This window comes from Suillus fuscotomentosus, assembly GCF_016647785.1.
Source record: "Suillus fuscotomentosus strain FC203 chromosome Unknown F5891scaffold_1, whole genome shotgun sequence".
Classification (NCBI taxonomy): Eukaryota; Fungi; Basidiomycota; class Agaricomycetes; order Boletales; family Suillaceae; genus Suillus; species Suillus fuscotomentosus.
The window spans coordinates 2,724,629-2,737,793 of record NW_024539513.1 but is presented as its reverse complement, the minus strand read 5'-3'; the positions used below and the strand labels follow the sequence as shown (position 1 = coordinate 2,737,793).

At 44.3% G+C, this 13,165-nt stretch overlaps 5 protein-coding genes across 5 annotated transcripts; 3 read left to right on the top strand and 2 right to left on the bottom strand.

Moving 5' to 3' along the window:
* Positions 1-41: 41 nt before the first annotated feature.
* Positions 42-843, top strand: F5891DRAFT_974215 (uncharacterized protein; the record flags this gene model as incomplete). The annotated part of the gene is made up of 5 exons (XM_041376432.1): positions 42-131; positions 257-270; positions 325-412; positions 660-766; positions 831-843. The coding sequence occupies 5 exons, from the start codon at positions 42-44 to the stop codon at positions 841-843; spliced, it is 312 nt and encodes a 103-aa protein (XP_041234509.1).
* Positions 844-7,124: 6,281 nt separating this feature from the next.
* Positions 7,125-7,722, bottom strand: F5891DRAFT_922765 (uncharacterized protein; the record flags this gene model as incomplete). Its single annotated transcript, XM_041373815.1, has 2 exons — positions 7,125-7,241; positions 7,288-7,722. Coding segments are annotated over 2 exons (552 nt in total), but the record flags the coding sequence as incomplete, so codon positions are not given.
* Positions 7,723-9,787: 2,065 nt separating this feature from the next.
* Positions 9,788-10,066, top strand: F5891DRAFT_896490 (uncharacterized protein; the record flags this gene model as incomplete). Its single annotated transcript, XM_041373371.1, has 1 exon — positions 9,788-10,066. A coding segment is annotated over one exon (279 nt), but the record flags the coding sequence as incomplete, so codon positions are not given.
* A 700-nt stretch (positions 10,067-10,766) lies between these two features.
* On the bottom strand, positions 10,767-11,641 carry F5891DRAFT_1180495 (uncharacterized protein; the record flags this gene model as incomplete). The annotated part of the gene is made up of 4 exons (XM_041365939.1): positions 10,767-10,775; positions 10,824-10,979; positions 11,028-11,120; positions 11,174-11,641. The coding sequence occupies 4 exons, from the start codon at positions 11,639-11,641 to the stop codon at positions 10,767-10,769; spliced, it is 726 nt and encodes a 241-aa protein (XP_041234506.1).
* A 640-nt stretch (positions 11,642-12,281) lies between these two features.
* On the top strand, positions 12,282-13,085 carry F5891DRAFT_898208 (uncharacterized protein; the record flags this gene model as incomplete). The annotated part of the gene is made up of 3 exons (XM_041373406.1): positions 12,282-12,392; positions 12,440-12,759; positions 12,809-13,085. Coding segments are annotated over 3 exons (708 nt in total), but the record flags the coding sequence as incomplete, so codon positions are not given.
* Positions 13,086-13,165: the final 80 nt, after the last annotated feature.

Here is a 13,165-nt window from a genome sequence, read left to right as displayed (position 1 = left end):
TTCTAAGTCTCTTTGTTCCATTCTCTCTTCACTCTGCCATCATGTCGTTTAATAGCGCTACTCTTTCAATCTCTGAATCAGAATCTGTCTTTTTCAAACTCATAATATATTTTGTGCTCGGAATTGTTCTGGTGAGTCTGATTCAATCTGGCATCATCATCATGTTTCATTGACAGGCAAGACCAGATGTTCGTCGGTTCTCTACCGACAATTTTCTGTTCGTGCTTTGTGACACCTTTGATGTGATCTTCCCAAGTTGGTTGTTCATTGGTAGGTCGTCAACAGATATTAGTCCATGAGTTGTGTGCTAAAAAAATTGACCAGGCCACTGCTGAGCAACATCCTCATCAATATTCTCAACATTCATGGTATTCCAGCCGATGCTCATCATATTATTAGTCTAAGTGCAATGGTGAGCGTGTTGACATGGCACTGCCGAGGTTCTGACAGTTCTAACTTTTTGCAGCATGACTTCGGTCCAAAGGTGCATGAAGGGCCGATTAATCAACACAATACAGCCAGACAACGCTTTGTGGCGCGCGATAGCAACAACTGGTGAATGGACACCACTCTCATTGCTTACCTCCAATCTCACTCTGCCCTCACTGGATTGGCTGTATCTCCTGGACCAGATCATGCGTTCTTTGTTTTATGTTCAGATGACATGTCTGTTAAAGTACGGGATACAACAGCATCATGCACCTGTCAAGAGCATATGCATATTACTGGAGGGTGTGCATTTTTTCACTAGTGCAGCGGAAGACTTGTGAGTGGCTTGTTGATCTTGCATCCTCTCGCATTGATGTCTTTTTTATGATTCTGGTATATAGGAGATGCATATGAGTGACTATGGTAAGAAAGATAAAAAGATGACTAATATTATAAAATACAAATACAAAAAAAAACAATTGAACAACATTGTAAGGGGGACTATTTTTATTACAATTGTTGGTGGCATCATTGGAACCGGTTGCAATGCTCACTGCGGCTGAGCGGTTACAATGACTAAGATTGATTGCAACTGTGATTGCAATCACATTGGGGTTATCGATATTTAGGAGATGTTTTTATGTCGTACCAAATGTGAAGAAAATATTTGAAATTTAAACCGACATAAAGATGGGGACATAACTTCAAATTTTGGTAATGTTTTGGACGACATACAAAATTTCAAGCATTGGCAACCATATTCCCACCGACTATATGTCAACAACAATAAGAAATTTAATCCAATTCTCTGCGTGTGCTCAAATTTGAAGTTTAATTCAGACCTAAAACGGCAGACAAAACATGAAATTTGGGACATGACTATATGCCTGCTTATTTATCAAGTTTTGTCTGACAATTAGGACACCCTGAAAATTTGAAGTTTACACCGGTGGCAAAATGTGATGACAAAACTTCAAGTTTTGTCTGCAGACGAAATGAATCGCCCAATCATCGCCTGCCCATTGTCTGACCATTGCCCGCACATAACTCATTCGTTGCCTGCTTACCACCCGAACTCGTTACCTCGTGTATGACATTTGCAGATATGCAAGAATTCAAATATACACTGTTATTATCATGGATATCTAGTAATAACATATGACACCGATACAATACAATACAAAAGATACAATCGTCAGTATGAATCATTCAGAGGGTTTAGCTAAATCTGTCAATCGCGAGATAGGGATAAAATTACTGCATGAGAGTCAGAAACCGCCCACCGTGCAAAGTGGCCAGCTACCCAGGACACCTTGACTTTTTCGAGACTACTCTGTAAGTTTGTTGAGTACAACTTGGCCGGAAAATCGGGATACATCGAGAAGGGGTCAATTGTACGGTTGTGAATATCCAGCGGGAGATGTCACTGTACAGCGAATGACATTTCTCCTGTCGTCATACCATAGATATATATGATACTAGTGGGGACAGGGGTCAATGATCTATCTCCATCGGGATAGAACAGAATCTGGCTGTTTCCCAGGTGCGTAGATGCCCTGCTGTAAATGATACCATCAAACTTGAGTGAGGCCCATAATACTGCTTTTCGCCGTCGGATAAGGGTATATAAATCCTCAGGCACTGCACTGGTCATTGCCGAGTCAGGCACCTAGACGACATCATCCATAGGATCTTCAGCAAGCTCTTGGTAGGGATCTATAGCACCCTTTGGGGCATATACTTTATCAAAAAGGACCCTGCACTCTTGGATAGCAGGCGGACAGTCCGGTCGAGTGCGCCAACGGCGAAACCTAGTAGCCTTGATATACGAACAAAGCATTGTGTTCTCGAGCTCCCCTGACAAGATATCAGTCTACTTTTTTTGTTCCATATAATAAGGGCTCACCAAATTTGTGATTTATGGGGAGACATTGAAGTATTCCAATCAGATGCTTGAAGGGAAAACTCCACCACGAGTGGGCGGGCCTGAATAGGAGTAGATAGTCATATAAGTAGAAAGATGCATGGTGATTTTGGCGGAGAGAGAAGGTAGGATGGATCTCCTTCAACTTTCTGACATAACCAGAGATGTACGAGCGATACACTTTCGCTTGTCTTGCAGTCATGGTTCATGCACATGCAATATACACCACACCGACAAGTTCCATAGTGTGATCAAGAACAACTTTGAGGTGGACAGTGAGTTCATCGGAAGAATGTGGGGTACCAGCTCCCCACAAGCTCACAAGGGCCATAGGAAGGTAGATCATGATGAGTGATCGCCACTCATCAGCTTTAAGCATCCCAGCAGACGCCTCTCCAAAATTACTAGGGACTGAACCAAGCCAAGTGGGGACAGATGTATCTCGAATGACATCGCAAATACGTCCAAGCACTTTTGCTGTCCCAAACTGAGGTTCGTCTTGGGGAGCAGATAAAGGCTTTCCACGACGCTGTATATGAGTGTTAGGAAACTCAGGACAGTAAACACGATGGCGAAGAACTTACCCAGTTGAGGAGGACTTTAACATAATCTATCTTAAATGTTCTACCAGCTTTACTTGGCATACAACCCAGGGTATTGCAGACGAACTTCAACGGTTCCGTATTCTTGTGCAACAGAGAGTCCTTCAGCTTGTTATAACAAGCCTCTTCATCGTAAATACTCATCTGGGGAACAAGGAGAGTCTGGATCGCAGATATCTGCATCATTTCCTTCAACATCATTGTCCCAGGAGGCACTTCGCCAAAATCATACGTAAATGCGGGAATGACAGAAGTCGATGCGGTTGACCTCGAAGTCAAACCAAGTATATTATGAGTGTGGTGAGGAACTAAGCCTTCCAATAGGCAGTGCATCGGATCAACAACCAGTTGCCGAGAGGAGTCCCAGTATGGTAGATGCCAAAACTCGGAATAACGCATGCCGTGAGCCTTGAACAAGGTTTCACGTTCACCGGACATGGCAGTGTCTCTCCACTGCTCCGCATATACTCGGAGTTCATCTCTATTGCGAGATTTCCAATTCTTGAAGTCTACTCTTCCATAAGTAGACTTGTGGTAGCAATCACATGCACTGCAGTAAAAATGACTACTAACTCCGGCCAGAGAAGCGATATGTCAAGCAGCAGGAAGGTCACAAACAACCAGGGCAACGGCACTTCGAGTAACGTGGCCGTCAGGGTAACAGGCAGTTTTGGAGAATTTGACACTGCACTTCCATGCATCTACTAAGTCATTGATGAGTGGTCAGATGTAGTGGTTGAGATTTTCTAGTGATGGCTGCTTCGGACCTGGGATGATGCCTGCAACATACATGTTCTCTGGCTTGTATCTAATATCCAACGGTATATTCAAGCACGCCATGGAGATGATTCCACAGGATGTGCTAGCTCTGCGTATATTCAACCCTTCTGGATTGAAGAAGTCCACAAAAAGGGCAAAGGCATAGTGCCCTTCCTCTCCTCTGTCAACAAAAAGCAAGCCTGGCTCCGGGCCACCAAACTGACAGAGGAATTGAGATTCAAATGGATTTTTGACGAAGGGCGGATGAGGAGAGTTAATGGATTCCATGAGATCATCGCACGCCTGATCCATTACAGCCTCAATATCTCTACGTGAGAGGAGACTAGCAAGATAATCTTTGAAGTCGTGGTACAAGAAAATCTTCTTGGGCCTGGGTTCTCCGTCAGCGCTGACAAGTAAATCTTCGCCATATTCGGTCTCGGGAGTAGGACAATGTGTGCAACGTTTGGGGTATGTTGGGGTGGTTGAGCCTGGCGCATAAATCGGCGCGTAGGTGCAATGACAACTGCAAACAGCATACAGGATGGTTGTCCCGGTAAGGTGGAATTTTGCCTCCGCACTTTCCAATGTTAATGGGATCTGCTTGAGGATGTTTTCATGTGACGAGCTAAGACTACCGTCCGACTTCTGAAATGCAAGGAACAGTATGATGGTGATAATCTTCACAATCAAATCATAGCTACTCCTGCTCATTCCCATGATAACCCTACATGCGACACAAAGTAATAAGACAACTTGGCTGATTTCATCTGATCGATCAACTGAAACCTGAAAGGTATCTATCGTACAATAAGCAAAGAACCCATGACCCACATGCTCATTGCTTACCGGTATTAATCTCGATGGGTACCAGCACATCATCAGACGGCTTATGCCTGCTGATCTGGGCGGCCAAGTCATCAATCTGAGTGATGATTGCCTGCTTTCGCTGTCATGCATGGTATGTGATTCATACCATGTCAGATATATATAGAGAGTGATAAGGAAGATATGAGAGACTGTCTAGCCCTTTGTCACTAAGTTACCTCTCTATTTTTCCTTTATTTCATTGTCTTGTATTTTATTTCTCACTTTACAGGCTTATTTTACCTTGTATTTGTATCAAGCATGTGACCTTCTGTTTATTTCTCATTGTTTATTTTTATTTGGCTTCTTTCAGCCACCAAGTTTTGTATCTCTATTTATTTCTGACTGTTTATTTGTATTTGGCTTCTTTCAGCCACCAGCTTTTATTTGTCATCACATCATGTGACTGGGAAATATTCTGGTTTGTAACATTATTTAAGCTGACTCAACATGTTTAGTCATGGTTTGTCATGGTTTCTAATTTCTTTGTAAGATTACACTGTATTTGTAATGTACTTAGTAATAAGCTGATTCATCACCTGGTTTGTAAGCCACATTCTTACCAATCCATCTGATTAATCATGCTTAGTAAGGGGGTTCCCAAAAGGTATAAAAGGACCCCATTTTCACCCATGAAATACAATCCTCCCACTTGACTCTTATCTCAAACCGTGTGAGACTACTAAGACTTAAAGTGCAGGCCAATATAAGTGTCTTGAGGTAATCTAAGATATCATTATCTACTCTAAGTTATATACTACCTTACAGGGGTTGACTATATAATTTTCGTTATCATTATCCTACTCTAGGTTATATACTACCTTACAGGGGTTGACTATATAACCATTGAACAGCTCTCATTCTAAGCTTTACGTGTATACAAAAGACTCTGTCTCTCAACGGAAAGTGAGACACATATCTAAGGACGACAAAGTTGAAACAGACTTTCATAGGTTGAAACACGACCTACTAGGCTGAAACAAACCTAATGAATTTATCCAGAACACAGAACATTCCACAACAACTTCGTATAAGACTACACAAGAAGAGGACAACAAACTAAATCCTCCCAAGAACTCACCACGTTACCTCCCACGAAGTAGAAAAGTCGGAGACCGTGGACTTAAGGACTGGCAACGATAAAAGAACAAGGACAAAGTGGGGGCGACTCACAACAATGTAAAATTTACAAGGAAAGCAAGGCGACAAAGTACAACGTGCCTACTTACATGGGCGCCGATAACGATAAATGAATGCGGATGAACGTTCTGAGTATTTGCCAGAAGGAGCGCAGACACGCAGAAACGAAAATGGAATAAAGGTCCGGTGGAGGCAGGCAACGAAAGGATGGCATGACAGTATATACCGTCATGCCAAATATTATCGATGATCGATGAGGCCCCAGCAGTCGAAGTCGGCTCCTCATAGAAATGGAAGAAACAGAGGCGAGCGACAACATGACAGTACATACCATCGTGCCAGGACAATAAAGGTGAATGATGACTACTATGCTGAGAGCAGTAAACTGCACTCACATGACTAAAGCTGACCTTATGCAATCAACAAGCCTCAACACAACCACCTCCAAGTCCTTTTCGACTGATCAACTCTGAACACTCGGTGGTATGTACTGCCGAGTCTGAGTCGAGTCTAAGTCTTCCTCCCACTACCCAGTGGTCTGTACTGCTGAGAAGTGTCGGGTTATTGTCCTCGCCTGACCATTTTCGGCTCAGCTAAAACCCTGTGGTCGACGCAGTTACTGGGCGACGACAAGCAGTCCTTCAAGCACCTCAGTCAAGCGAATTTTTCTGGCAGTCAGTTGCCTGCTTGCAACATATTTATATTCAGCCTCCAATTGTTTCGTGGGTTTTTGTCTACCTAGGTTCTTGATCTTTTGTTTTAGCGACTCCTGTGTTACTACTTGTAGCACTATGTGCTCATCTTTTTGTAGTCACTTTGAATCTGATAATCCGACCTCTCCTAATATGATTCTACCCTTGACCTTCGACATACTTTCCTTACTTTCCACATCACTCTTGGCATGAACCGCCGTATGTACCGTCGCATGTCCTTTCATTGCCTACCTCCAAGTTCGATGGTCTCATCTCTCACACGACAGTATGTACTGTCGTGTCATCGAGTCATCCTTTTGTTACCTGACACATTTATTATTGATTTACATCCTTTGGAGCATACATACAATACATATACTACACTACCGCAACCTGCATCCATTTGAATCTTTTGTCTGAGATTGATAACTTCTCGACCTGACGTTTGCTGAGGCCCATGAGCCATTCTTCGCTATACAAGGCTTTTGGCAATTCCTCAGCTGGTACCCTGGAGGTCTTCGGATTCCTGGCTGCGCGTATCCTTTTCATTGGCTTTGAGCCTTGGGGGGCGAATATATCGTCATCCGCAAGCCTCTGGTGATCGACGATATCCAATTCGCATTCTACTGCACAGCGCCATACCATGTTCTTGACCCAAAGGACTGTTTCAATATCATTCTCCAAATCGCTCTCTTCCAAATTCATACCACATTCTCCCAACGTCTTCACTAGTTGCTGAAGCCACTGCCACACTGGGAGGTCCTCTTCTTTATCATTGGTCTTCTGCTTAACGAGATGGTCAAGAACTGTTGCTCTACGGAGATATTTCTGAGAAAGTATCAGTGCTAGAACCATCTGGATATTGCGAGCATACATTTCTGCGATGTGTCATTTGACGAGTCACCTTCAATAATTTGTCCTTCTTCGTGATTAACCTCTCCTCTACCTCCGCGGGAGTTTCCAGCACACCCTTTGCCGTGACCTTAGGCTGGGCACACGTCCAGACCGTACGCAGTCGCTTGTAGCGATCTCGAAGAATTTTCCTGAAATACGCCTCTGACCTGGTGAATGGCCACCTCTCTTCATCACCCCTTCTCCATAATTCTCCAAGTAGCAGATCGATGATTCTACTATTCCAGGGGGTTTTGGACCTGTTCTTGGTATCGAACACGAGGTTTTTCAGATCAGGACCTGGGCCATCTTCATATTCATATGAATACACATCCTCACGACGAGCTGCCTCATGGGCTATGAAATTGGCATCTTGAGAAATGTTGAACATATCTTTGAAGAGACACCACACTTCTCCCTACTTCGCCGTAAGTGTGGGAGCTTCTATATGATGTTGGGCTTACCAGCAGGAAGTCTCTTTCATAGTTTGATTCGCTTGCCTTTTCACACTGTACTTCTTCCTCCTCTGTCTTTCTCCTCCAGGGACTGCGCTTTTTGAGACCTGAAAATTCTTTGTCCATGAGAACACATCTCAGTGCAGCCTCCACACCTCTTGTGATTGTGTCCTCCATGCTGAGGCTGGCACAAGGCAATGGATTGTGCTGCTCAGGTGGTGGTACATCTTCTTTGGATGATTCACAAGGGACTTCCTCGGTGTTCACCTACTGTCATCAAATCTTGTATCGCAGCCAACAGCATCAGACCCTTACCTCTGCTACTATTGATACAAGGCGAGTCCTGCGTGATACTCCACAAGTTCTCTTTATCCTTCTAATCGCATCAAGGCATGGGGTACCTAACGACAGTTTTGCGGATGGTGCGGATGACTGCCCTGTGTCTCTCTGCAGAAGGGGGCTATTATCAATTTCTATATCATCGTCCTGTACCCTGTGACGCCTGGCAAATTGTTGTTCCATCCTGGCCAGCTCGCTCTCTTTTTCTGCCTGGAGTGCATTCAAGCAGATTTCAGCATATTGCCTGTGAGTTTATGAAACAACATTCTCGCCTTCAACTTCTCAATTTCATGCTGTAGTCTCCTTTCCATCTCCGTGAAGATGGCACTCGATTGTTCTTGACACTACCTTGATCATCATGAACCATTTTCTTGTTAAGTTGTTTAGCTCACCTCTTCTTCTTTCCTTTTCTTTAATTCTTCCTCTCGCCTGGCCAGTTCTTCACCCAGCTCTGCTTCTTGCCGCCTCAATTCTTGTGTAAATTGCTCGCAAGTTTCCTCCAGGATTTTATGCATGCCAGCGTCTATTGCCTCGCAATTCGCCTGGCTGAGTGTTTCGTGACTTTCTCTGATATAATCTTCAAGTTGCTTCTGCTGTTGGGCGCGGTTCTCTTGCTGCTGAGCATGGTTCTCCTGCCATGCCACGATGTCAACATGCATCATCTGTCGAACGCTGCAAAGGAATTACCTCGAGTTCTTGGTGGACCTTTTCTATGCTACGGCCACTAGTCACATATTGGTAATTTGCAGTAAGATACTACGAACCATCTGCATTTCACGCCTCATAGTGTTGATCTGCTCCTCTTGACTGTATATGGTCTGGTGCAATGTCTCTGAGTAGTCGACTTCTTTAATGCGACGCTTGTCCGATGTCTGTATAGACTGAGCTAGTTATTAACTTCTCTGTACTAGTCGTACCTTATCGACGACCTGCTTTTGTTGTACATGCAGCCTTTCCCTCTTGTCAAGAACCGTCCTTGTGGTGGGCGGGCTTGTGACATCCTCTACAGTCTCTTCAAGGTCCATCTGATCTATCTCCCGCTTGATCTAATTGGAGGTACCGTATTGACGATCATATTGGAAGGCTGACTTGTATCGTCTTCCATGGCATCGTCAAATAAGCCTACATCGTTGTATGTTTGAACATCTTCCAGAAGAAAGCGCATTCGTACTGACATGGCAATAGGAATTGTGATTTAGGTTTGGATGTATATGTCTTTACTTTATATGCAGCCTTATCGCGCACTTTTCGGTCATGAGTCGGGATTGAGATTGAACAAGGAATATATTAGGTTTGGCTTTGAATAAATTTAAGTTCAAAAAGTCACAAGTCAACACTTATTGTTTATTGTCATAGTTAATATCCTGGTTAATCAAGACAATAGCTACATATTGTTGTGTGTGGTGTGTTTGGTTCAAAGTCATGCTCGGTTCAAAGTCGTGTATGGTGGGTGTGTGGTTGGTGTGCTCAGTTCAAAGGGGAACTGCTATAAAATCCAACTTTCATCGCCCACTTTCATCGCCCATTCCCTCACGTCATCCTTAGCGCTGGTCGCCTTGTCACTTATTTTTGTCATTCCTTTGCTGCAATGGTCAACACTCACGGGTATATCTTCTCTACATCATTTGTAAGTTACCTCACCTCACTCCTGATCCTCGCTGACAGCTGTATAAGACTCCAGAGCTCCATTTGCATTGTAGGCTGTATTCTGCATCGGGGAGTAAACCTCGCCAGGTCATTATGTTGACACGATGCTCCAATCACTTGTGCCAAGCCCAACACTTTCCCGTTGTTGAGAGCCTCCTGAATTATGCTGCCGTGCAGCCTTACGTGCATAATTGTTTTGTTACCCTACATGAAGGGAGACACATTTACCAGTTTTGCGTCTTCTTCAAGCGACACTGTCGTCTGGGAGTCAACCCCCTTCTTAGCAGCATAGAACACATATTCCGAGGTGACGCAGTTGTGATGAGGGTTGGCATTAGCAGTGGCTCTGTTGTGAATATGCGAGGCAGGGACAATGCACTCGCTGACTTTATCATGCATCAGTGAGTTCAGTAGATGGTCATTCCTTGAGCCTCGTTGATCTGGTACCTGTCAGATTTACACGATACATTAAACATCATTTTCGAGCAAGGATCCCATGCACTCTCACATTTGTGAAGCCACTAAGCACTCGGCTCAACCATCGGCTGGTTTCCAGGTTTCATGAGGCGGTAGTTTGATACTTGAAAGTGATTGTATAATGATTGTAGTAAATAATGAATGAGGTTCGCCCAGAGGGCGCTGTCATGAAGGATACGCAAACAACGAGGGACACTATAACAGTGACCACAGGATAATGCACACGACGGTACATACCATCATAGATGGCTGGTCGACAATCGGTGGGCCTGTGGGGTCAGAGTAGCAAGGTTGAATTCGGTAAAAGGGAGGGAGGTAGCTATTAAGAGAAATGATTTACGACAGTACATACTGTCGTGTCAGGAATGACCCATCAATGGCTGAGTTGTAACTCGAGTTCAGGTCTTTCTACATGCATCCCTACGTCTATCACTCCGCTTAATTTTTGCTCGATGTGCCCTTATTCGAGACTAGGTCCCGACAAATATCATGCTGACATTTTCTACAGAGTAATTTACAATATTGATATAGGGGACAGGATGAATCAAGTGGCCTGTAGATTAGCATTAGCCCTGACCTTTGCAATAATAATAGAGCTCACAGGCGATGTATATGTCTTCCTCTTGCTCTTGCCCAAAGCCATCCCTGCTTCCTTCTGCCTAGCACATTCCAACGTGTATTTCAGATGCATCATGATGATATCATTCACTGGCCAGCAACTACTGTAGTTGTCTAGGTCGGGGAAAGCATCAACAGCCTAATAGATCATGAGATTGTGGATGATCGCCATGGAAGGTGTACTGACTTTGTCACACACATATCTCAGGAGTGCAGGGCTTTGGGAAGAGGCGCACTTTGTGGTATTGAGATGTTTCTCAACAAGGTGGTGCATAGATTTCTTGAGGCGTTGATTTAGTAAGCAGCAGACCGCAGTGAGAACATGTCACTAACCTTAAACTTCGTGTATGCCTTTGGACTCCAGTTTAAACTCTCCTGGAGCATGTATCCTCCCCGCCCCAGACAACCAGGTTTGCCAGGGGGCTTGGGTATCTTTGAGTCTTCTGATAGACTCGCGGCCAAAGTAGATGAGCCACTGTCTGACACCGAATCAATGGAGTCGGAAGAATCAGAAGATATGGGTGACTGAGAAGAAAACCGCTCCAATGAGACTCTCTTCGGGTACCACAAGAAACAACAATTGGTCTTGGATGATGGTGCCACAAGTTTGATCTCAGGCGTGCCCTTGAGGGCAGGAATAGGTGGGACGATGGTGCTAGCTTTTGCAGGGAGAATCTCATCGGAGATGAGTATAGTTGGGTGATGAGTACTTCCAAATAACTCAAGCTGGTCAGTAAGCATGGGAGGAAACGGTGGTGGAGCACCAGGCTCTTGGTTGTAGAAGGGAGAGACAGGTTTCATTGTGTTGCGCATGACAGTGCTGTGATGAGACTGGCGATGTGAGCAGGTATGAACAAAGGTAACCTTCTAGCAAGATTTATGAGTATGGCACCACTTCGACTGCCATATTGGGTTGAAACAATAACCAATTACAGATCAACAAACACGTTGTCCAGGATGGCGATGACAAAAAAGATGAGAATAGAAAGTACAATAGATTTTAATAGACGACTGTAATATAAGATTGGCCCTAAGTTGCTCATGAAAAAACCGAACACAAAAGTCAGCAAAATGATCGCCATGGAATCATGAACAAAAGTTTACTAAAACAAATAGAGTCATTATACAAATAGGCTGCGAGTTAATGAGCTGGCAATTACAATTGATAAGATTATATGCGACAATGTCTCTCTTTGCCTGGTCACTCTTCACAAAATCAACACAACACTTCCAACATCGAGCGTGCCTCTCTACCTATGGCGGTTCTATCCATGCACTTGCAATTTCCAATGATGGCCAAGCTCTTGCATGCAGTGGTAACTCACATGCATTCTAATTATTGCAGGGTGCTAACAAACAAGTAAGCACCGAGGGCATTAAACTCTGGGATACCAGATCGTGAAAAGAACTCACATGCTCTCCTCTTAACTGCGAGTCGCGGGGTACAGTCAGCTGCACTGTCTGGATCACCACAAGACTAGGCATGGCGGAAACACTTTGTTATGGAACCGGTTTAGGTTACATGGCATTCTTGCGGCATAGCCCAATAGATGTAAGAGAATCCTAGTTCATCGTTAGGCCTTCGCCTGACATCAACAGATGCATTTTCAGGAGATTTGCATTAGGAGACTCGGATCGGGCTTTGAAATTACTTGCATGTCATGGGATCCGACGTCCTCCGATGCAGGTGCGCGGATAGCAATTGGAACGAGGGACAGAATAGTTCAGGTCCTTGTCCTCAACACAAATTCACAACTGCAGGCTGTGTTTTCAGTGCGACTAGACAACACAGTACCTAAGTCTGTCGCATTTGCAGACGACCGAGGTGTCTATGTGTTTGGACTGTACAATGGTAATTTCATCAAGTTGAATGGCGACGACGGCACAGTGGTGAAGGAGTATACCTGTAAATCAGTGATGTCAGTCCACAGCTCACGATCAATATACAAATCACTAACATTCTGTCAGCAGTCACGCAGCTGTCAATCAGAAGAGAGGCATGTTTGTGGTGGACAATGTAGCAGACAGTTTTATGCTGTACCGACTTGACAGCAATGAGGAGCCAGTTCAAACATTCGTAACTGCTCCTCTGAGTGTGTCAGTACCCAAACAGGTGGCATTCGGAGCAGAAGGAAGATTGATTGTAGGAGGAAGCGACAATGGATCAGTGTATGTATTTGAAAGGAAGACAGGCAAGCTACTTGACACTCTTCGCCACTCCAATGGAGGCCTGGTGCAGACCATCACTGTAGGTATTGAATTTTTGCCAAGGATACAATATTGACAATCTTCTAAGACCTGAGATATTGATGGGTGCTGCACAGT